This window comes from Emys orbicularis, chromosome 8 (genome assembly GCF_028017835.1).
Source record: "Emys orbicularis isolate rEmyOrb1 chromosome 8, rEmyOrb1.hap1, whole genome shotgun sequence".
In the NCBI taxonomy this organism is placed as follows: domain Eukaryota; kingdom Metazoa; phylum Chordata; order Testudines; family Emydidae; genus Emys; species Emys orbicularis.
This window is the reverse complement of record NC_088690.1, coordinates 49,730,958-49,754,406: the sequence shown is the minus strand read 5'-3', so window position 1 is coordinate 49,754,406 and position 23,449 is coordinate 49,730,958. Positions and strand designations below refer to the sequence as shown.

Below are 23,449 nucleotides of genomic sequence, written 5' to 3'. Positions count from 1 at the left end.
GTGGGATGCTTATCTCTTTTCAACAGTGTCATTTGATCAAGAGATGGAAAATATTAGTCACAAAACTGACCCCGTCAGAGAATACCTAAAGGATTTCAATACAGTAAAATACTTCTTTTCAGTTCATCATTACAGAGGTCACAATAGTGTCAGAATACACAGCCTGTTTTTATCAGTGGTGCATCAGGAGCCCAATGGAACTTTTTTTTTTCATATTAACCACACACACAGTTTGCATATATATTTGCACGAAAGGAGTCAGGCAACAGCACACACAGTGTGGATACAACCAGAGTGTGACAAGACTTTTTATTTTAAAAGAAAACAGGATGGAATTTGGAAACTTGACCTCCTGGCCAAGTGCTACTACTAAATGAAACATTAAAAAGGGGGGGACAATCCAAGAAAAAAATTGTAAGTATAAGATTATGCACGACTCTTTTCAGAATTTAAATTGAATTAGAGTATTTCCTTCAGCATAAACAGAGAATGTAGAGATAAGGGCATAGCTTTTCTGTCCAGGATATACTTCCCACACACACTTGTAAGGTCAGCCTTAGAATGGCAACAGCACCTGTTTTCTAAATATGTACAATGTGTAGACAAATGTATGCCTATGTGAATCTTCTGCATTAAATTCTCAGTATATTAAGATCAATAAAACTCTATGCAATAAACTGAAGATAGGTTAGAGTGCAATTAACTAAAACTTTTATCATAAAGATTTCTTTATGGAAACTTCACTGTACAGTCAAAATAGCTGCATACTAAAAAAAGTAAATAGCTTCTTTACAACCAAACATGGCATAATCTTCTCATGCTGAAATAAAAATAATGTATGTTACAGTTTCATTCAAAATAAAGTCTTTGTTCTTTGATCTATCAAAACATTTTTCTGTTTCACAGGATAGTCTCTCATTATAGATAATTGTAATTACAGTCATCCCAGACTTATATTGTTTAACAAATTACTCATATCCTTTCCATCTGTGAATAGTTTTAGATCTTAGATTCATTTACTATCAGAAGTGTGATTAATTCTCAGAATGTTGTGTGACTACTTCATTCATTCATATATTGTACTAACTCAGCTAGGGTCCTGTGATTTGCCTTTTGGGTGATGAAATCTGCTGGAAATGCACAATCCTACATGCTAAGATACTTTTCATGAGCTTACGTGGAAAAGCTTTATAATAAACCAAGGAACAGATTTGGGTAATTTGCACACAACTCCTCTGAACTAAATCCACAAGTGGTGTAAGTGAGTATAGCTCAATTGTCTTCAATAGAACTATGTTGATTTATACCTGCTGAAGACTGGCCCCTTTGATAACGGTTACATTCATGTGAATTTCAACAGTATACAATACCCTTGGGCTAGTCCAGAACAAAACAAAAAGGTATACCAGCATGTATGTCTCTCTCTGCAGGTCCATATGTGGGGCAGGGCTATGAAGGAAAAGGGAAAGCTGATGAAGACGAACTGTATAAATACTCAAGACTCTTCTGATTTAGCACATTTCTGTCATCACATTAATCCAAGCTAGCATATTTAATTAATCTTATCCTTAGCTTTAGAAGTGAATTATAGGCATTCCAGCATTTTAAAAGCATTATCAAAGAAATGTTCATATTGTTTCTGAATGCAATTCTATAAACTGACTTGTGTGTTGATACAGTAGCTGAAAACCTACAAGTGAAATTTATTATGAACAGTAATAGTGTTGGGCTCAGATAGGGAATGAAAGTATTAGGATCAAATTTGATCACGTACTGCTTTTAATTATTGGAGATAAGCAGTGCAGGTGGGCTAAGGAGCAGAATGTCAGGGTGAGCAGTCTAGGGACTCTATTTGTAAAAACCTTTGTGAATGAGAAGCAGGATCTACAAATGGTGATGCATAAAAACCCAGAGCCACTTCCTGAATGGTGCTAAGCCCAGCTGCTAATTTTGGGCACCCAATGTTTCACAGGATGGGGCCCACCACAGACTCTCATATGACGTGACACCCAGACAGCCACACTTCTACAGAACTAAACACTTGGAACTGCATGAGAAACACAAACACAGTACCAAGTGGGATAAACCATTCTTTACTAAAAATACAAAATTCCAAACTGTGTAAAAAGCTTATTGAGAGAGAGCGTGAGAGCAAGAGATTTTTTTATACAGCACATAACATTAAAAATATTAAAGTTAAATCCAAAAACCAATCTAGGGCTGAGTGGAAACATGAAATAGAAAGAAGTTTCAATAATTCAAAAAGAGCAAAATATTTAGGAAAAAAAGTGTTTTACAAACAGCCTCACAATTGACAACGTAGGGTAAAATTCTGTCCTCATGAACTCAATGGAGTTTTGTTTTTAGTCTCAGAAAGGCCAACTGCTGAGCATGACAGAGACTGAATTACTCATTAGAAGTGACCTCTCCAGGACAGATCGGAGGCATATGGTAAGAACGGTGTGGGAAACACTACACACAGATGCCCATGCTGTGCTCTTTCTATGGACAGAGAACCTTGACCTCAAGTTTGACACAATTACCATGAATACTAAAATACAGTGATGTAAAAGAAAGCAATAAATCAATAAAATTGCAAAACTTTGCTGCCTTGCACTTGTTTAGTCATTTACACTTATGAACAAAGGGGGCAAATGCTACCAAACCACAATGTGCACACTTTGCACACGTGTATATGACTACATAAGCTGCTAAATAGCAAATAACCGGACTACATAATGAAAGCTTTCAAAGAATGACTCAAGTCTTTCTTAACTTCTAGATTTGCTCTGATTACAGCCATGGGCAGTCTGCCCTCAGTGTAACTCCACTGGTCAACAGGCTAGCACCAGATTCTGGTATGGCATACAGTGGTATACTGTAATGCTCTGCTCAAGTAAATGAAGCCACACTGCAATTTAGGGCAGCAGCAGATGTGACCTCTAATGTAGACAGCTGAAGCCACTCTTTGCACCAGTAGATCGTTCCTGGATTGAAACTAGCATAAAATGCACCAGAGTAAATCATAGTTTATTGCAGCATACCCTGTCTACATTATGAGTTGCACCAGTGCAACTACACAAATTGCTAGCACCAATGGCTGAAACTCACGCAAATCCTCAGTGCAGACAAGGCTTCAGGGGAAAAACATCAAATTCAGCTGAAACTATGTAATTCATATAATAGTAGGGTGACCAGACAGCAAGTGTGAAAAATCAGGACGGGGGTGGGGGGGTAATAGGAGCCTATATAAGAAAAAGACCCCAAAATCAGGACTGTCCCTATAAAATCGGGACATCTGGTCACCCTATATAATAGTGCTACAAAAAGTAATTGTATTTCTTTGCCTGTTATCTAATGTATTATCAGATGATTCAAATACCTGTAAAGGAAGAACAGAGAACAACATAGTCCTGCTTTCATGAGCTACAAATGTGTAGTTAAGCTCTAGGCCACAGTATTTGTTTAAAGTGTTTATCTTTGCTGATATATGTTCTCCAGTAAGAACAAAACAGTCTCCTTTTACAATGGAGTTTTCCATACAGCAACCAAAGAAAAAATATTTGTTATCGACTCCTGCTTTAAAGAAGAATTCAGCAATGTAGACTACCTTATATTTTAAAATAAAGCCATCTAGGTTATGCAAGAGTTCCACTCCAATGATCCAAAGTACAAATGTATCTGGATATGAACATTTTTATTACAGCACAGATAAAGGCTACAGCTAAGTATTTCAAAAATGGAGGCCTGAAGGTTCTAAATCTTGGCTGTTCTTTTTTAAAGTGTTAAGCACCCAGCAACTCCCCCTGAAGTCTGCTTTAAATTTCAGTGGGGGTTTCTGTTGAGTAAATTATTTGGGTTTTGCTTGTGGGCAATTTTTGGAGCATATATTATACACAGGGAACTTGCAAAGCCATAGAGCTATGAGAATTTGAGCAGCCATCTCAAGGATACTGGCATGCATTCTCTTCGGGTTTGAGGGATAAGGCCCCATATAGTATTATCAGTCAGAGTTGTTATGGTGCTTTGCAAGTAGGCATTTTAATATCTGGTAGAAAACCTAATGGGCTAGATTCTCAGATGGTCTAAACTGATGTAGTTCCATTGATTTCAGACTCTAAGGATATGGCCTAATTATAAGAGAGGTGAGTTTAAGGATTCCACAGTTCAGAATGTCCCCTGGGGCAGTGAAACTTTGCACCATCCTTATTTTGTGTTCGAATATAAAAGCACAATTTAGCCCTAGGATAGGTGTAGGCCAATCGAGCCCTAATCTGAACCAAATTGTAGATTTAAATTACTAGACTGAAAAGAGATCTCTTTGATTATTGGTGGGGACTACAATGTAGTAATCTAATTCTAGATTGATATACACAGAAACTCATTTTAAAGAAAGACCCATTCCATAAACAACATTATACATAAGCTTATTGAATAATTTGGCCTTCAGAACATATGGCATTGCTTAGAGGAGGAGGAGTTGGACAAATAAAAAAATAGAAATAAAAAAGGAGAAGACGACTTTCTTCAGTTCACAAATAATTTTCTAGAATATTTATTTCCTTAATTTCCTCGTCACTACATAGTACCCATAGTACCCATAGTTTCTGACAGGATCCATATGTCAGAATAAGTTTACCAGGTCTGATCAATAATTTGGATTAATATTGACTCAGCATGTCCCAAACATTTGGAGATTCAATAATTCACTCACAAACTCAAAGTTATTCAGTTTAAATCAAAGTCTTGAGCTCTCACATACAAGATCCAAAAGCTACTGAAGCCAGTGGAGAGATTCCCATTGATTTCAATGTACTTTGAGTCAGGCCCACAATCTCCAAAACCTCTCCAGGCATATTTATAGGATGTCCCTCAAAACATTTTGAGAGGAGGAATAATTTACTTTTCAACAAAAGCAAATGAAAAACATAAAACCCTGAAAAAAGATTAAGGGAAAAGCCTCATTCCTGTCAAATATTTTCATAAATACAGTGGGTGAATTTAAATAGCTCATCCCGGTTTTAGAGGTCTGACCAATTCCAATTATATTCCCTATATGTAAAAAGAGGAACACCATTGGAACTGGTCAGACCTCTAAAATCAGGGTGGACTTTAAGTGCACCTGCTGTACTATATCAGGTTCCAAAACTCACATGTTTTCTTTATTTAGGAGAATGAGCCCAAATATTTGTTGTCTTTGTAAGCTATTCAGAGAAGACGAAAATGGGATCACTTCTAAGTAAGTAGTACTATAATTCTGCAGTCACATAATCCTACAAGATATGAAGGGATTTAGCCTCCTGACTAAAAGAGTCAAGAGGGCTAACGATACAATTTAATGCTGAATATTTACCCATGCATGTTGTCCTCATGGATGCACATATATTGATCACCTGTTATTCATGCTGTTTCTTCACAGTAGAACAATTTCAATGTATTTGCATTGTCTTTAGGCTGTGAGTAACTGGATTGTTTTAATTTGAGCTGTTCAGACATAGACATCTTGGTCCAAGTTCACCCCTGGTGTAACCACTGAAGTCAATGGAGCTATACCTGGGATGAATTTAAAACAGGATGTTTTGGGTTTGTTTTTGTTTGTGGTTTTGTTGTTGATTGTTTTTTTTAAAACTCAGCCCCACTGCCAGATGTTGAAAATTTGTGCCTTATGCTACCATTTGTCTCAGCTGGACAGGTTCTCCAGCTAATTTATGTTTCCCATGATGCCATAAATTCCTATGTACACTACAACTGCTTAGCAAGAGAGGAGATTGTGGTGCTTGAGAACCAGGGAGCCCAGCCCATAGAAGAGAATTGGGGCATGAGGCAATCGAACTACAGCTCACATGAAGTACCACAATGGCATTTCCAAATTGAAATCTTTCAGCCCAAAATTTCTAGTTTTTGATTTTTCAGTAATGTCAAGTTTTTCTGTGTGGAAAAAAACAAACACCAACCCGCTCTCCTTAGCACTTTGCAAGATGGTGGGAGACAAATGGATTTTAAAAGTGTACAAATAATATATAAGAATCCAAAACAACCTCACTAAGCCAGTAGTCTCACTACTAGTAGTAGTATTTATTCTTTTTATTACAGTAGCACATAGAAGCAACAAGCAAGATTGGGACACCATTGTGCAAGACACTGTACAAACACAGTGAGAGATTGTAGGCTCATCAGGGCAGGGACTATCTAAATACAAAAAAACAGAAAAAGGTTGGAAGGGAAAACAAATCAAGTGACTTGCCCGAGGTCACACAGGTGGTCAGTGGCATAGTGGGAAATAGAAGCCATGTCTCCTGATTCCCAGTCCTGAGCCTTCTGCAGTGGACCATGGTCCCTTAAGTACTTTGTCTTTTCTAGTTGTGCAGTATACATTGGATAGTGGAGACATAACCAGTTCTTCTCCCTCTCCATAAGGATTCTCACTGCAGCAGATCCTACTGATACAACTGACTAAGTGGGGTTATAGTCAGAAAAGTGGGGAACAAACATCTTAATAGTCCATACTCGTTTTCCCCTCAGTGACTTCCATATATTTCCTCAGTTTACAGTAAAACATCTTCTTCCCTAAGCGTTAACTTACCCATGGAAAGTAACTAAAAACAGGCTGTGTTTGTTCTGCTTCACAGATTAACACTAGAGGCAAATATTCAGAAATGGAAATAAAATGGCAGTTTTGATGGCGCTCAGGGAGACAGACAAGAACATCATTTGTTCTGTATAAGAGTGATAATGCTGACAACAGTAAAAATGTGTCTGTGTCAGTAACAGCAGATATGACTCAGAAGCAGCTCTATCAACGAATAAGCATTCACAGGAACAAGATGCAATTTTTGCAGAGCCACCTCTCTTCCCATAACCACACACTTCAAGTATTTATGTAAAGAGGAGGTCAGTTAGGCATGAGAAAATCCCTACTTGAACAAGAACCAACTGTGTGACCAGAAATTACAAAAGAGCTGAGACCACAGTTTGGTGGTTGCAAAATTTCTACCAAAAATAGGAGTTCAATCTATCCAGAAATGTGCTGAGTAACTGACATTCATTTTTCTGCCCAGAAAAGAAGATTGGCTTGTTATAACGAACAGTAAGACACGGCAGTGGTATCCTTCCTAGAATTATATCAAAACAAACCTAAGAAATCACCACAAACTAGACTACAAAACCAGCAAACAGCTGCTGTGCAGAGCAGGCTTACAAATCAATCCCACTAGTACCCACTATCCACAAACCAATACTGCTTTTAATCAAATATGGATTATTCTTGAACTTTATGGTAATTAAGTGGTTTAGTTGGGATTCAGTAACTGATGCTGAAATGGAAGGACCAAGGGAGAATGAAAACTCCCTCTCCAGTTTGATTAGAGCCTAATGAACTACAATGCACTTTTTCTCCAATCTCTTACATGGACATGAACATTTAGCATAGGCATTTCTTTCAAGTTACCAGTGGTAGGATACTAAAAATTATAAGACCCGGAGACAAAGGTGGTATATTTAAAGTTATGCTGATTTACACCCGTGCAGGATCTGGCCCTTAGAAGTTTATTTTTCTTCAAGATGTTTAGTTCTCTCTGATCCCTCAGTCTTTCACAGAACTGAGAGTTAAGAGAATAAATGCAAGACCCCTAGAAAGCCAGGAAATTGCCACGTAAGAACAAGCATAGAAGAAAAACAATCCATTTAGTCACCTCTAAGAATCCTCTTGATTAGTAATACTGTGATTAATTTTAAAGTACAAACAAGTAGGGAATTAAATGGATTTAGTGTCTTTTGCAGTCAAGATTCTATTAGTCTTTCCATCATTTATCAGCTACAGTAGAACCTCTCAGTTATGAGCACCAGAGTTATGAACTGACCATCAACCACACACCTCATTTGGAACTGGAAGCATGCAATCAGGCAGCAGCAGAGACAAAAGCAATACAATACAGCACTGTGTTAAATGTAAATTACTAAAAAAAAATAAAGGGGAAGTTTAAAAAAAATTTGACAAGGTAAGGAAACTGTTTCATTTAAATTAAGATGGTTAAAATCAGCATTGTTCTTCTCTATAGTAAAGTTTCAAAGCTGTGTTAAGTCAATGTTCAGTTGTAAACTTTTGAAATAACCACCACAGCGTTTTGTTCTGAGTTAAGAACAATCTCCATTCCCCAGGTGTTCATACTACTGAGGTTCTACTGTATAATGTTCAGAGCTCAACCTTTCAGCTGATGGTAAATGTAGAAGGTGTTAGTTGAGAAGAAAAAAGTTTTTACATTTTTTGTTATCATACTCAGTCCCAAGGGACTTTAATAATAGTACCTAACATTGCAGTGGCACCTGAAGTCCTGAACCACAGCAGGGTCTCTAGACACAAATCAACCCTACATTATCACCCCTGCCTCAGAGAGCTGACAATCTGAACTGTTAATGCTGTCTTTATTATTCTCCCATTCTGAAGTACTGTACTGCACTGCCTACACACACAATTTCCATTGACTTCAAAGGGAGTTGTATGGGTGTAATTTAGTGCAGAACTGGGTCCATAGTTATTGCAAGTTATCTTTTCTTCAAAACTGTAAGCACGGGATCCGAGATATCCAAAAAATGAACTTGCAGAGAGCAAAATGCATATAGAGTCATTGAATTATGTGACTGGATTTTAGATAATGAAATTTAGCTTTATTTTTAAACCTAGCATTAGCCACGCAGTTAACTACAACTCTAATCCCACAATAACCTTTCCCCCTTTTGCAAAGAGTGTCATTGGAGGAAGTGCTACAGTGGTCCCAATCTTTTGAAACACTGATGACTACTAAATGTAAGTAGTTGTATGTTTGTATGTTGTATGTTTGTACTCCAGAAGAGTTATTTACCAGCAGCTATCTAACTTTTTTAGAAATGTGTGGATAGGGAAAGCTTATGTGATACATTGGTATATCTCCATTTACTGTGTTTTATGGTTACTGACCTCCATTAAAGAGGAAAGCGAATGAAAAATTTTAATGCCAAATCAATCACCACGAATGCCCTTGATGCCCATTGCAATATAATTAGTCACTATGAATCCTTCTGAGAGATAAGTTAGGTGAGGTAATATCTTTTATTGGACCAATTTCTGTTGGGAAAGGGACACATTTTTGAGCTTCACCAAGCTCTTCCTCAGGCCTGGGGAATTAAATACAAACTGGGACAGACCATTAAGCATAAGGGATTCATACATGCTATAGGAGACCACTTAAAATGAAGTGGGCCATTAAGGGTTTAGCAGGCAGTAGGGTGTGTTACAAATTGTTGTAATAAGCCATAAATCCAGCATTTGTGTTAAGTCAGTGGTTTTTAAGTAAAAGCAGCAAAGAGTCCTGTGGCACCTTATAGACTAACAGACGTATAGGAGCATGAGCTTTCGTGGGTGAATACCCACTTCTTCGGATGCATTTTTAAGTGTTCAGCAAAGTTATGAATTTATGTTTCTAGGCTCATCTTTTAAAGGTGTTTCACAGGTTTCCTTTGAAGATGAGGACTGAGAGGTCAAACATGGAGTGATCGCTTTGTAAAAAGTGTTCGCCCACGGGTCATAGGGCATTTTTATCTTATTTTTTGTGACGGTTCATTCAAGAGCATAGTGATTGGCTGGTTTCACCCCTATAGTTGTTTTGGGACATCTGATGTGCTAGTTGAGGTACACCACGGGTTGATAGAGGCATGTGATATAGGAGCCATGAATCTTGAAAGGTGTGTTTTGGGGAGTATTGATCATTGTAGCAGTGGAGACATGTCTGCAGGTTTCCACTTGTTATTATGGCAGGATCTGATGCCGTTTTGAGTTGGTGTGTCCTAGTCTGTAGGAAGCTTGGTGAGGTTGGGACATTGTTTGAAGGCCCGAAAAGGGGGGTTGGGAAAGATTTCTTTCAGGATGTGGTCCCCTCAAGTCAGGGTTGTAGTTTGATGACACCCCATGTGGGTTCCAGTGTGGGGTGGTAGGTGAAAACTAGGGGTGTATGTTCAGTGGGTTTTTTTCCCCCGTGTATTGAAGCAGGTTCTCTCAAGGTATTTGGGTGACCCATTCCATGATTTGATCTATTTTTCTGGTGGCATGTCCTTGTTTGGTGAAGGCATTTGTGCGCATATCGCGGAGTTTCTCCTCAGAGAAAATTCTGTGGTACCAGTGCCTGGCTGTAGATACCAGACTTCTTGCTGTGTTCAGGGTGGTTGCTGGATCCAGAAGTTTCTTGTATATAGTCATCTGTAGGGCTCATCATGGTGTCCAGGAAGTTGATGCTAGCATGGGAATGTTCAAGAGAGTTTGATGGTTGGGCAGTGGTGCTTGAAGTTCTGGAGGAAATCTATGAGTAAGTTTAGGTCATCTGTCAAAAGGATGAAAATATCGTTGATGTCCTCATTCTCAAAGGAAACCTGCACAATGGACAAACTTGGGAACTTAAATTCATGACTCTACTGAACACTAAAAAACATGGCCTTAAACAGAGACATTAAACAGAAGTTACTAGATCACAAGCCCTGGTTCTCATGGGAGACTTCAATCACCCTGATATCTGCTGGGAGAGCAATACAGCGGTGCACAGAAAATCCAGGAAGTTTTTGGAAAGTGCAGGGGACAATTTCCTGGTGCAAGTGCTGGAGGAACCAACTGGGGCAGAGCTCTCCTTGACCTGCTGCTCACAAACCGGGAAGAATTAGTAGGGGAAGCAAAAGTGGATGGGAACGTGGGAGGCAGTGACCATGAGATGGTCGAGTTCGGGATCTTGACACAAGGAAGAAAGGAGAGCAGCAGAATACGGACCCTGGACTTCAGAAAAGCAGACTTTGACTCCCTCAGGGAACTGATGGGCGGGATCGCCTGGGAGAATAACATGAAGGGGAAAGGAGTGCAGGAGAGCTGGCTGTATTTTAAAGAATCCTTATTGAGGTTGCAGGAACCAACCATCCCGATGTGTAGAAAGAATAGTAAATATGGCAGGCGACCAGCTTGGCTTAACAGTGAAATCCTTGCTGATCTTAAACACAAAAAAGAAGCTTACAAGAAGTGGAAGATTGGACAAATGACCAGGGAGGAGTATAAAAATATTGCTCAGGCATGCAGGAGTGAAATCAGGAAGGCCAAATCACACTTGGAGTTGCAGCTAGCAAGAGATGTTAAGAGTAACAAGAAGGGTTTCTTCAGGTATGTTAGCAACAAGAAGAAAGTCAAGGAAAGTGTGGGCCCCTTACTGAATGAGGGAGGCAACGTAGTGACAGAGGATGTAGAAAAACCTCATGTACTCAATGCTTTTTTTCCCTCTATCTTCACAAACAAGGTCAGCTCCCAGACTACTGCACTGGGCAGCACAGCATGGGGAGGAGGTGACCAGCCCTCTGTGGAGAAAGAAGTGGTTCAGGACTATTTAGAAAAGCTGGATCAGCACAAGTCCCTGGGGCCGGATGCACTGCATCCGAGGGTGCTAAAGGAGTTGGCGGATGTGATTGCAGAGCCATTGGCCATTATCTTTGAAAACTCATGGTGATCGGGGAAGGTCCCAGATGACTGGAAAAAGGCTAATGTGGTGCCCATCTTTAAAAAAGGGAAGAAAGAGGATCAGGGGAACTACAGGCCAATCAGCCTCACCTCAATCCCTGGAAAAATCATGGAGCAGGTCCTCAAGGAATCAATTCTGAAGCACTTAGAGGAGAGGAAAGTGATCAGGAACAGTCAGCATGGATTCACCAAAGGCAAGTCGTGCCTGACAAACCTTATTGTCTTCTATGATGAGATAACTGGCTCTGTGGATGAGGGGAAAGCAGTGGATGTGTTATTCCTTGACTTTAGCAAAGCTTTTGATATGGTCTCCCACAGTATTCTTGCCAGCAAGTTAAAGAAGTATGTGCTGGATGAATGGACTATAAGGTTGATAGAAAGCTGGCTAGATCGTTGGGCTCAACGGATATTGATCAATGGCTCCATGTCTAGTTGGCAGCAATATAAACCCTTAAACATTATCCACACATTTCTAAATGCTACCATTGTTTTCAAATCTCAAAACATACTAAAACAGCAGCAAACTGCAAGAAGATTTGTTTATGTGATTAACACAAAAATTAAACATAAGAACATAAGAATGGTCATATTGGATCAGATCAACAGTCCATCTAGGCCAGTATCTTGTCTTCCAACAGTGGCCAATGCCAGATACTTCAAAAAGAATAAACAGAACAGGGAAATTATCAAGTGATCCATCCCCTGTTGTCCAGTCTCAGAACATGGCAATCAGAGGCTAGGGACATCCAGAGCATGGGGTTGCATCCCTGGCCATCTTGACTAATAACCTATCCTCCATGAATTTATCAAATTCTTTTTTTAACCCAGTTATAGTTTTTGCCTTCACAACATCCCCTGGCAATGAGTTCCACAGGTTGACTGTGCATTGTGTGAAGTAGTACGTGTTTTTGTTTGTTTTAAACCTGCTGCCTACTAATTTCATTGGGTGACCCCCAGTTCTTGTGTTACATGAAGGCGTAATATAACACTTCCTTCATCACTTTCTCCACACTAGTCATAATTTTATAAACCTCTATTATATTCCCCCTTAGTCATCTCTTTTTCAGGATGAACAGTTCCAGTCTTTTCAATCTCTCCTCATATGGAAGCAGTTCCAAACCCTCAATCATTTTTGTTGCCTTTTTCTGTACCTTTTCCATTTCAAATATATCTTCTTTGAGATGGGGAGACCAGAATTGCATGCAATATTCGATGTGTTAGAGTAGCACGGAAATATTTAGTGGCATTATGATATTTACTGACTTATTATCTATCCCTTTCCAATGGTTTCTAGCATTCTGTTAGGTTTTTGCTGCTGCACATTTAGCAGATGTTTTTAGAGGACTATCCACAAAGACTCCAAGATTTTTTTTTTTTTTTTGGAGTGGTGACACCTAATTTAGACCCAACCTATTTTATGTACAGTTGGAATGATGTTTTCCAATATGAATTAGTTTGTATTTATCAACACTGAATTTCATCTGCCATTTTGTTGCTCAGTCTTGTGAGAGCCCTTCGTAACTCTTTGCAGTCTGCTTTAGACTTAACTATCTTGAATAATTTTGTATCATCTGCAAACTTTGCCATCTCGCTGTTCACCTCTTTTTCCAGATCATTTATTAATACACTGAAAAGTAAATCAGTCAAGGGCCAGATTGTGCTATAAAAGCGCAGCCTTTAGTGGGGGCAATATAGAGTATTACTGTGCAAGGGAAGATCTGGAATGCACTGTGCTATAGAGAGGCAGTTTAAAATATCAGAAATCACACACAAGCAGCATGAGTGCTTGTAACCACCACCCTCAACCTGTGGCATGCTGACATCTCTTGCAGAAACCTGAAAACCCTGTGATCTGCATCACTGGAGAAATTTGCTTTTAGAATTAGAGAGCTATGACTCACTCACATTATGTAGATTTTGCCATTGATGAAATGTCTCCGCATTGCTCTCAGGTTGCTGCAAACGGCCAAGTATACGAACTATGAGAAACTTCACTTGAAGTCAGTGAAGCTGCAACTGCTTATCCCAGAGCTGTTGCTCTTAAAGTATTTACCTACACTAGGTTTTACTGGAAAATATTTCTCACCATTGCTAACAAAGGTGCTACTCAGCAAGTGGTAACAATGGTTGAAACCTCAATGTTCTCATGGCTGCAGGCATTTTAGCCACTGTATCATCAAGCAAAAAGAACAGGAGTACTTGTGGCACCTTAGAGACTAACAAATTTATTTGAGCATAAACTTTCGTGGGCTACAGCCCACTTCTTCGGATGCATAGAATGGAACATATATTGAGGAGATATATATACACATACAGAGAGCATAAAAAGGTGGGAGTTGTCTTACTAACTCTGAGAGGCCAATTAAGTAAGAGAAAAAAACTTTTGAAGTGATAATTATCACTTAATCAAAATAGCCCAGTACAAACAGTTTGATAAGAAGTGTGAGAATACTTACATGGGGAGATAGATTCAATGTTTGTAATGGCTCAGCCGTTCCCAGTCTCTATTCAAGCCTAAGTTGATTGTATCTAGTTTGCTTATCAATTCAAGCTCAGCAGTTTCTCGTTGGAGTCTGTTTTTGAAGCTTTACAAGCGCTGCTCAGAGCAGGTATAAATGACATGGTGTTAAATTCCTGAAGCTGCTAGTTCTTTAAGGTATAGTGTACTAAGGTTCCAACAATTGCTACCACCGGTAAAGCCAAAAATCAGTGAGAGTCGGGATGTGTGGACAAAATACAGAAGACCCTCATTATAATGCCTTTGCAATAGCAAACCTTGAGCTATAGCGAACAGGGTCCCTGGATCCTACTCACCCTCCCCGCCATGGCCCTGGGAGCTCTGTCTCCCTCCACCCCTCTCGCTATAACAAACTCCTGGCTATGCTGAACAAATGGCTTGGATCCCCAGGTGCATTATAGCAAAGGTGCACTGTACCCTTAATGTATACCAGAACATAATTTGAAAAAGCTTTTATTTGCTGGAGAGAAAACTGACAACTTTCTTAGTTATGATGATGGCAGCAACAAAAGTCACCTTTCCTTTTGATGACAGAGATAAAAAATGGAAGCGGCACAGGAGCCAGCAAACAGAGCTGTAAACAGGGGAGTTTGACGGGGAGTTTGCAAGGGGAGTTTGCAGGGAAGACTAAAAGAGGCAGGCAGAGGAACAGACAGGCTAGTGAAGGGAATGCATGGTGTTCTGGCAGTGTTTTGCTGCTCGTTGGGGGTTTGCTTTTCTGTGGGTTGTGGTGTTTTGGTTTGGTTTGTGTTTCCCGGACTAACAGGACTTAGGTGGCAAGTCTATGACAGAAGCAGCAGTGGTGGTGACCCAAGCAGTGGAAGACACAATGAAGATGACTGGATGTAGAAGCTGCGGTATGTACATGATCCTGGAGGGGGTACCTGAAAAGAGTTTCGTCTGCATGAAGTGCCACCTGATAGAGCTGATGGAAGAAAAGATCCGAGGATTGGAGATGCAGGTGGAAACTCTGGTTGAGTTTAGAAGGGGGTTCAAGTAGATGATGGAGCAAAGACATGAGGAGGCTGAAGGGAAAAGCTCAGACTTGCAGATGGAAGAAGGACCGAAGAACTCTGAGGGGAGACTGCTTGGTGAAGCCAGTAGAAGCATGTGACTAAGAGAACCAGGCAGAGGAAAAGACGGGCTACTGAAGGAGAAATAGAGCTCAGGAACAGGTTTGTGGAGTTGGAAAATGAAGAAGGGGCACAGCAGGTGGTCACTGAAGGTGAGAGGGCAAGGAAGAAGAGAAGAGCCGTGAGTCCTATAGGAAGAAGGGAAGAGTCAACGGAGATAACACCAAATATGAGCCCCAGGAGGATACAGGTTGGGTTGCAGAGGACTGCAAGGGAGCAGGGCTGGCTTTAGCAAGTGCAGGGCCCAATTCCTGGGGCAGCACTTCGGATTGCCGGCCGGGGTCACGGAGCCGCAGGGCTTGCTGCACTCCAGCTAGGGTCGCGGGGCTTGCCGCGCTCCGGCAGGCGCTCTGGCCAGCGCTCCGGCTGGGGTCGCGGGACCGCAGGGCTGCTACGCTCCGGCCGGCGGTCCGGCTGGGGTCGTGGGGCTGCCGCGCTCCGCTGGAGCTCCGGCCGGAGCTCCAGCCAGGAGAGCGGGGCCGCGGGGCTTGCTGCACTCCGGCCAGGGTCGCGGGGCCACAGGGCTTGCCGCGCTCCAGCCAGAGCTCCAGCCGGGAGAGCGGGGCCACGGGGCTTGCCGCGCTTCAGCTGGAGCTCCAGCCGGGAGAGTGGGGCCCCCGAAGACGACCGCCGCCAGGGTGAGTGCGCGGGGCCCTCTTAGGCGCGGGGCCCAATTCCGGGGAATCGGGCGAATCGGCCTAAAGCCGGCCCGGCAAGGGAGAATAGGAATTGAGAAGACTTGCAGCCAGAGGGAACAGGGGATAGACCGGAGAATCGCACCATCACCAGGAAAAGGCAGGTCTACGTGATTGGGGACTCCTTACTGAGAAGAATTAAACAGGCCTGTAACCAGAGCTGATCCAGAGAACAGAAGGGTGTGCTGTCTGCCGGGTGCGAAGATACGGGATGTGGACCTGAGGCTGAAGAGGATCCTAACGGGAGCGGGAAAGAATCCACTGATTGTCCTTCATGTGGGACCAAATGATACAGCTAGATTCTTACTGGAACGAATCAAGGAAGACTATGCAAGGCTGGGGAAGACGCTTAAGGAATTTGAGGCTCAGGTGATCTTCAGTGGGATTCTGCCTGTTCTTAGAGAAGGGCAACAAGGTGTGACAAGATTATGATGCTCAACAGATGGCTCAGGCAGTGGTGCTATAAGGAGGGCTTTGGGATGTATGGCCACTGGGAGGCATTCATGGACAGAGGACTGTTCTCTCCGGATGGACTTCACCTGAGTAGGGAGGGAAATAGACTTCTAGGATGGAGGCTGGCACAACTAATTAAGAGAGCTTTAAACTAGGAATTTGGGGGAGATGTACAGGTAATCTCCACACCGGATTTTAACATTGAGAGGGAAGAAAACAAAGTAAGAAAGGATACAGCTGTGGGTAGGAGAACGAACAAAAGGAGGAAGGGTAGTGTAGATCCCAGTCTAATAGGTGATACTGGCAGTAGAATATCAATGCCTAGTCAGGTAAAGAATGTGAGCGAAGCCAAACAGCAAAAATTAAGATGCTTGTACACTAATGCAAGAAGCCTAGGTAACAAAATGGAGAAACTAGAGCTACTGGTGCAGGAAGTGAAACCAGATATTATAGGGATAACAGAAACATGGTGGAATAGTAGTCATGACTGGAGTACAGATATCGAAGGGTATGTGCTGTTTAGGAAAGACCGAAATAAAGGCAAAGGTGGTGGAGTAGCATTGTATATCAATGATGAGGTAGACTGTAAAGAAATAAGTGATGGAATGGATAAGACAGAGTCTGTCTGGGCAAAAATCACATTGGGGAAGAAAGCTACTAGAGCCTCCCCTGGGATAGTACTTGGGGTATGCTATAGACCACCGGGATCTGATTTGGATATGGATAGAGACCTCTTTAATGTTTTTAATTAAGTAAATACTAATTGGAATTGTGTGATCATGGGAGACTTTAACTTCCCAGATATAGACTGGAGGACAAGTGCTAGTAATAATAATATGGCTCAATTTTTCCTGGATACAATAGCTGATGGATTCCTTCACCAAGTAGTTGCTGAACCAACAAGAGGGGATGCCATTTTAGATTTGGTTTTGGTGAGTAGTGAGGACCTCATAGAAGAAATGATTGTAGGGGACAACCTTGGTTCGAGTGATCATGAGCTAATTCAGTTTAAACTAAATGGAAGGATAAACAAAAATAGATCTGTGAGTAGGGTTTTTGATTTCAAAAGGGCCAACTTAAAAAAATTAAGGAAATTAGTTAGGGAAGTGGATTGGACTGAACAACTTGTGGATCTAAAGGCGGAAGAGGCCTGGAATTACTTCAAGTCAAAGTTGCAGAAACTATCAGAAGTCTGCATCCCAAGAAAGGGGGAAAAAATCATAGGCAGGTGTTGTAGACCAAGCTGGATGAGCAAGCATCTCAGAGAGGTGATTAAGAAAAAGCAGAAAGCCTACAAGGAATGGAAGATGGGAGGGATCAGCAAGGAAAGCTACCTTATTGAGGTCAGAACATGTAGAGATAAAGTGAGAAAGGCCAAAAGCCATGTAGAGTTGGACCTTGCAAAGGGAATTAAAACCAATAGGAAAAGGTTCTATAGCCATATAAATAAGAAGAAAACAAAGAAGGAAGGAGTGGGACCGCTAAACACTGAGGATGGAATGGAGGTTAAGGATAATCTAGGCATGGCCCAATATCTAAACAAATACTTTGCCTCAGTCTTTAATGAGGCCAATGAAGAGCTTAATAATGGTAGGGTGACAAATGGGAATGAGGATATGGAGGTAGATATTACCACATCCGAGGTAGAAGCCAAACTCAAACACCTTAATGGGACTAAATCGGGGGGCCCAGATAATCTTCATCCAAGAATATTAAAGGAACTGGCACATGAAATTGCAAGCCCATTAGCAAGAATTTTTAATGAATCTATAAACTCAGGGGTTGTACCGTATGACTGGAGAATTGCTAACATAGTTCCTATTTTTAAGAAAGGGGAAAAAAGTGATCCGGGTAACTACAGGCCTGTTAGTTTGACATCTGTAGTATGCAAGGTCTTGGAAAAAATTTTGAAGGAGAAAGTAGTTAAGGACATTGAGATCAATGGTAATTGGGACAAAATACAACATGGTTTTACAAAAGGTAGATCGTGCCAAACCAACCTGATCTCCTTCTTTGAGAAGGTAACAGATTTTTTAGACAAAGGAAATGCAGTGGATCTAATTTACCTTGATTTCTGTAAGGCATTCGATATGGTTCCACATGGGGAATTACTAGCTAAATTGGAAAAGTTGGGGATCAATATGAAAATTGAAAGGTGGATAAGGAATCGTTTAAAGGGGAGACTACAACGGGTCATACTGAAAGGTGAACTGTCAGGCTGGAAGGAGGTTACTAGTGGAGTTCTTCAGGGATCAGTTTGGGGACCAATCTTATTTAATCTTTTTATTTCTGACATTGACACAAAAAGTGGGAATGTGCTAATAAAGCTTGCGGATGACACAAAGCTGGGAGGTATTGCCAATACAAAGAAGGACCGGGATATCATACAGGAAGATCTGGATGACCTTGTAAACTGGAGTATAAGTAATAGGATGAAATTTAATAGTGAAAAGTGCAAGGTCATGCATTTAGGGATTAATAACAAGAATTTTGGTTATAAGCTGGGGACACATCAGTTGGAAGTAACAAAGGAGGAGAAGGACCTCGGAGTATTGGTTGATCACAGGATGACTATGAGTCGCCAATGTGATATGGCCGTGAAAAAAGCTAATGCAGTCTTGGGATGCATCAGGCGAGGTATTTCCAGTAGAGATAAGGAGGTGTTAGTACCATTATACAAGGCACTGGTGAGACCTCATCTGTAATACTGTGTTCAGTTCTGGTCTCCCATGTTTAAGAAGGATGAATTCAAACTGGAACAGGTACAAAGAAGGGCTACTAGGATGATCCAAGGAATGGAAAACCTGTCTTATGAAAGGAGACTCCAAGAGCTCAGCTTGTTTAGCCTAACCAAAAGAAGGCTGAGGGGAGATATGATTGCCCTCTATAAATACATCAGATGGATAAATACCAGGGAGGGAGAGGAATTATTTACCTTCAGTACCAATGTGGACACAAGAACAAATGGATATAAACTGGCCATCAGGAAGTTTAGACTTGAAATTAGACAAAGGTTTCTAACCATCAGAGGAGTGAAGTTCTGGAACAGTCTGCCAAGGGGAGTAGTGGAGGCAAAAGACATATCTGGCTTCAAGACTAAGCTTGATAAGTTTATGGAGGGATGGTATGATGGGATAGCCTAATTTTGGCAATTAATTGATCTTTGACTATTAGCGGTAAATATGCCCAATGGCTTGTGATGGGATGTTAGATGGGGTGAGCTCTGAGTTACTATAGAGAATTCTTTCCTGAATGTCTGGCTGGTGAGTCTTGCCCACATGTTCAGGGTTCAGCTGATCACCATATTTGGGGTCAGGAAGGAATTTTCCCCCAGGGCAGATTGGCAGAGGCTCTGGGGGTTTTTTGCCTTCCTCTGTAGCATGGGGCACGGGTCACTTGCTGGAGGATTCTCTGCACCTTGAAGTCTTTAAACAATGATTTGAGGACTTCAGTGGCTCAGATATAGGTTAGGGGTTTGTTACAGGAGTGAATGGGTGACATTCTGTGGCCTGCGTTGTGCAGGAGGTCGGACTAGATGATCATAATGGTCCCTTCTGACCTTAAAGTCTATGAGTCTATAAAAGCCTTCCCTTTTTCCCAGTTAGATCATGATTTTTTGATGTTTAGATGTTTTTCACTCTGATGTAGAGCTGAATTTTTAAAATAATTATCACCCTTATAACAGATGTATACGTGTTGTGTGATTTTAAACCAAAGGAAGAGGAAAATTTTTCTTTGATATTCTGCTCTTTCTGCACATGTGCAGCTCTCACTGATGTTAAGGGAGTTCTGAGCATGTACAAAATGAATATTGAAGTCTGAAACTTTTATATGTCACATTGAGTGGCCAGTTATCCCCTAAATATTCTTTTAAAACCATTCTATTAACAGTCTCACATTTTATGTAAATATAAAACAAAAAGGGCCAGAAGATTTAAAAGTAGTCCATAGGTGCTGGAACTAAGAGTGCTGCAGCACCCCCTGGACTGAAATGGTTTCCATTATATACAGGGTTTACAGTTTGGTTCAATGGCTCTCAGCACCCCCACTATAAAAATTGTTCCAGCACCCCTGAAGTAGTCTGTGATACACATACTGACCATGGGTAGTACCTTATCGCATGAGTAGCCCCATTGTCTTCTGTAGGATTTCTTGTGGAGTCAGGAACTATTCAACATGAGAAAAAGTACCAAAACTGGTCCATAATCCTCGTCTAGTCATTTTTCACTCAGAGCTAAGCAAAACCTGTTTGACAATTATCTTCCTAAATGCTATCATTTATAGTTTATAAAGTTTGACTTCTGAAATATTTTCAGATGGGCCTATAATCTACAAGACCTACCTGAAGACAGAATACAGTGATGAGAACATTGAATTCTGGCTTGCATGTGAAACTTACAAGAAGATTGAATCACGGAGGAAAAGGATTTCTGTGGCCAGGAGAATTTTTAAAAATTACATTCAGCCCCAGGCGCCTAAAGAGGTGAATTAACATTGCAAGAACTGCTCTGTCCCTCCCTCCCATGTGTGTACACACACACACACACACACACACACCTGTTTATATTAAAAACATGCATGTGGTATCTGTTGAAACTGAAAGCAGCAGCTTGCAAAATGCAACAATAAATACTTGGCAATGGCACTCACTGTACAAAGCAGTGTAAAGATGTTTATTTGATTAATCATCTTCACAGCACCTTTGTGAAGCAGGTAATTAAGTATTTTTAACCTCATTTCAGATAAGAAACTGAGGCAGATAGGTAAAATTCTTTGCCCCAGGCCACAGACGGAGTCAGTGCCAGAACAGAGTCTAGAACTAAATTCCTGGGGAGGGGAGAGGAGGGGTCCATACTTTTAGGACATTGTACAAAGCCTGTTGATGCCAATGGGAGTCTTTCCAAACACTTCAGTAGACTTTGAATGTGACCCTTACTTAGTCCAGTACCTGGAAATTAAGTGAAATCTCTACCCAGTTCCATCCCTTTTGAGAATTGGCAGAAGCATGCTAAAAGACCATCAAGTTCCCAAAAGCACTGAAGAAGTATGAAAAATGGAAGAAATTCATTCCAAATGGTTAAGCTACTTCAGTAAATCAATCCTTAATAATTCTCTAATAAAAACATGGACAATTTTTAGGAAAAACAGACCAGATTTGGCTGTATGAACAGGGATTAATATTAAAGAGTGGTTCTTTTCTGTTAAAACACTATATAAACATGACACCCAGCAGATCTTTTCTAGGTATCTTCAGAATCATATCTTCTCACGTTACTGACAAAAATAAATTAATCTCCTTTTTACTCATTACCACTGCAGGTCCAACACAGCACTGGTACAGTGAGGCTAGATTTTTTTCTGGCTCATGCTTCAGCAACAGAATTGTTAACTAAACTCAAAACGCACAGTACAAATTGCTGGAGATGTGAGGGCTAGAAAGAGCTCAGTTTGATTCTCAGATGCCAGGCTAAGGTTGGAGTAGGGTGACAGTTTACAGCTTTGATTAAGAGACAACAATATTGTCACCCCTGAAAGCTGAAAATTCAGGAGACTGGCTCAAAAATTCATGGGATTATTTTAAACATTATGAGGAGTTTGAGAGTTTTTTTGTTTTGAGGCTTGGGGGGGGGGGGAGAGAAAGAGAGAGGAGGGATTGGTTGGCCTGCCTGCTGTTTTTTTATTTGAGTTTTTCATGGGCATTTATAGGAAATTCAATCACAAATGTACAAAAAAAATACACATGCTTAGAGACAGATAACCTCACTTTTGCTTATCAGTATTGACAGCCTCAAGCATTGAATAATCATGAGTCAGTTCTCAAAATCATGGGATCAGCATAACAAAATTTTTAAATAATAAATTGTGAATTCTTAGTTTGCCTTCTGGTTTTGAGTCTTTGGGAACACGCTTCCTGTTTTCAAGTTTTTCTCTGCAAACATGAGGGCTTGAAACTTTCTTTTTAAAATGGAAGCTGATGGTGATCTCAACATAGTCTGTATTCAAAACAAAACAAAAATGCAATAGTATTAGGGAATGAGTAGATTGCACTTTAAAAAACACCCTTGGTACAGCAAGGTCTCCACACATCAACGGTTACACTCATTAATTCACATACCTCCAGCTCCTCTTTCAGTCTCCAATAAGTGCAACTTAACAGAGCAAATCTAAGTACAAAATGTTTAGTTGAACTGCAATTGCCTTGGTCAATCTCCTAGATTATGGTGAGGTTCAACTTTTGTTTGAAGTACCTTTCTATCAGAAAGGTAAACACCACCAGTAGATTAAGCTCTTAGACATCCACAAAGCTTCCACTCATCCACTGCAAATCCTCATCTGACTCCTGAGTCTCTTACACAATAACCCATTTCCTAATCAGGATTGATGTACAATATTTGTTGTAAAATATTCTGTGACTTCAGAAGCCTGATTTTCAAAAGTGATGTGATGAGCACCCAATGGCTCCCACTGATTTCAGTTGGTCAGAATGTCTGAAAAACAGGCCTTCAATTTAGATAAATAAATAGATATAGGAACCTAACTTTAAGTGGGAGGAGGTGAACACTTTTATACCAAGATTTTTAAATACTAGATTTTTATTTTTCTTAATAATCTCTCTCCTGTAGCTCCTTTTCAACATAGAGAACATGGTGCCAAAGTTGATCATATGGATGTAAGGCATAGGCTGCAGCCTACCAAGCTTCATCTTTGCAGTACCCTATTTTTCTCCTCTGTATTTTTGTTGTAACTTTCTTTAATATTGTTTTATTTTTCAGATTAACATTGATAGTCCTGCAAGGGAAGCTATTATCAGGAATATTCAAGAACCAACTCAATCCTGTTTTGATGAAGCTCAGAGAATAGTTTACATGCACATGGAAAGGGATTCATATCCCAGGTTTCTTGGATCAGAAATCTATCAGAAACTCAAACACAGGCCTTCAGACTGACAGCAATGACTCAATACATTAAAGAGGGAGACTAAGGATTTAGCAGAAGAGACTTCCTTCTGGTTTATTAATGTTTTCAAATGGTAAAAGAAGAACAGAAGAAATCAGCCAATGGATGAATTTTCCTTACAAAGAATGGTAGTTTGTTCTTATGCAGATATTAGAGCTGAACATAAAATACTTTC

The 23,449-nt window shown here is 40.6% G+C and overlaps 1 protein-coding gene across 1 annotated transcript; it reads left to right on the top strand.

The window, feature by feature from the left end:
• Nucleotides 1-273: 273 nt before the first annotated feature.
• Nucleotides 274-23,449, top strand: RGS13 (regulator of G protein signaling 13). Its single transcript, XM_065409909.1, has 6 exons — nt 274-414; nt 2,368-2,451; nt 5,171-5,239; nt 8,742-8,803; nt 20,634-20,800; nt 23,091-23,449. The coding sequence occupies exons 3-6, from the start codon at nt 5,175-5,177 to the stop codon at nt 23,262-23,264; spliced, it is 468 nt and encodes a 155-aa protein (XP_065265981.1). The 5' UTR covers nt 274-414; nt 2,368-2,451; nt 5,171-5,174; the 3' UTR covers nt 23,265-23,449.

Bases quoted from the DNA above. Each gene is read 5' to 3' on its own strand.
- RGS13 (XM_065409909.1), top strand. From the start codon at position 5,175: ATGAGCCCAAATATTTGTTGTCTTTGTAAGCTATTCAGAGAAGACGAA. The intron at 8,804-20,633 runs GTAAGTAGTTGT...AAATATTTTCAG, and splicing joins AACACTGATGACTACTAAAT to ATGGGCCTATAATCTACAAG. The intron at 20,801-23,090 runs GTGAATTAACAT...TTTATTTTTCAG, and splicing joins AGCCCCAGGCGCCTAAAGAG to ATTAACATTGATAGTCCTGC.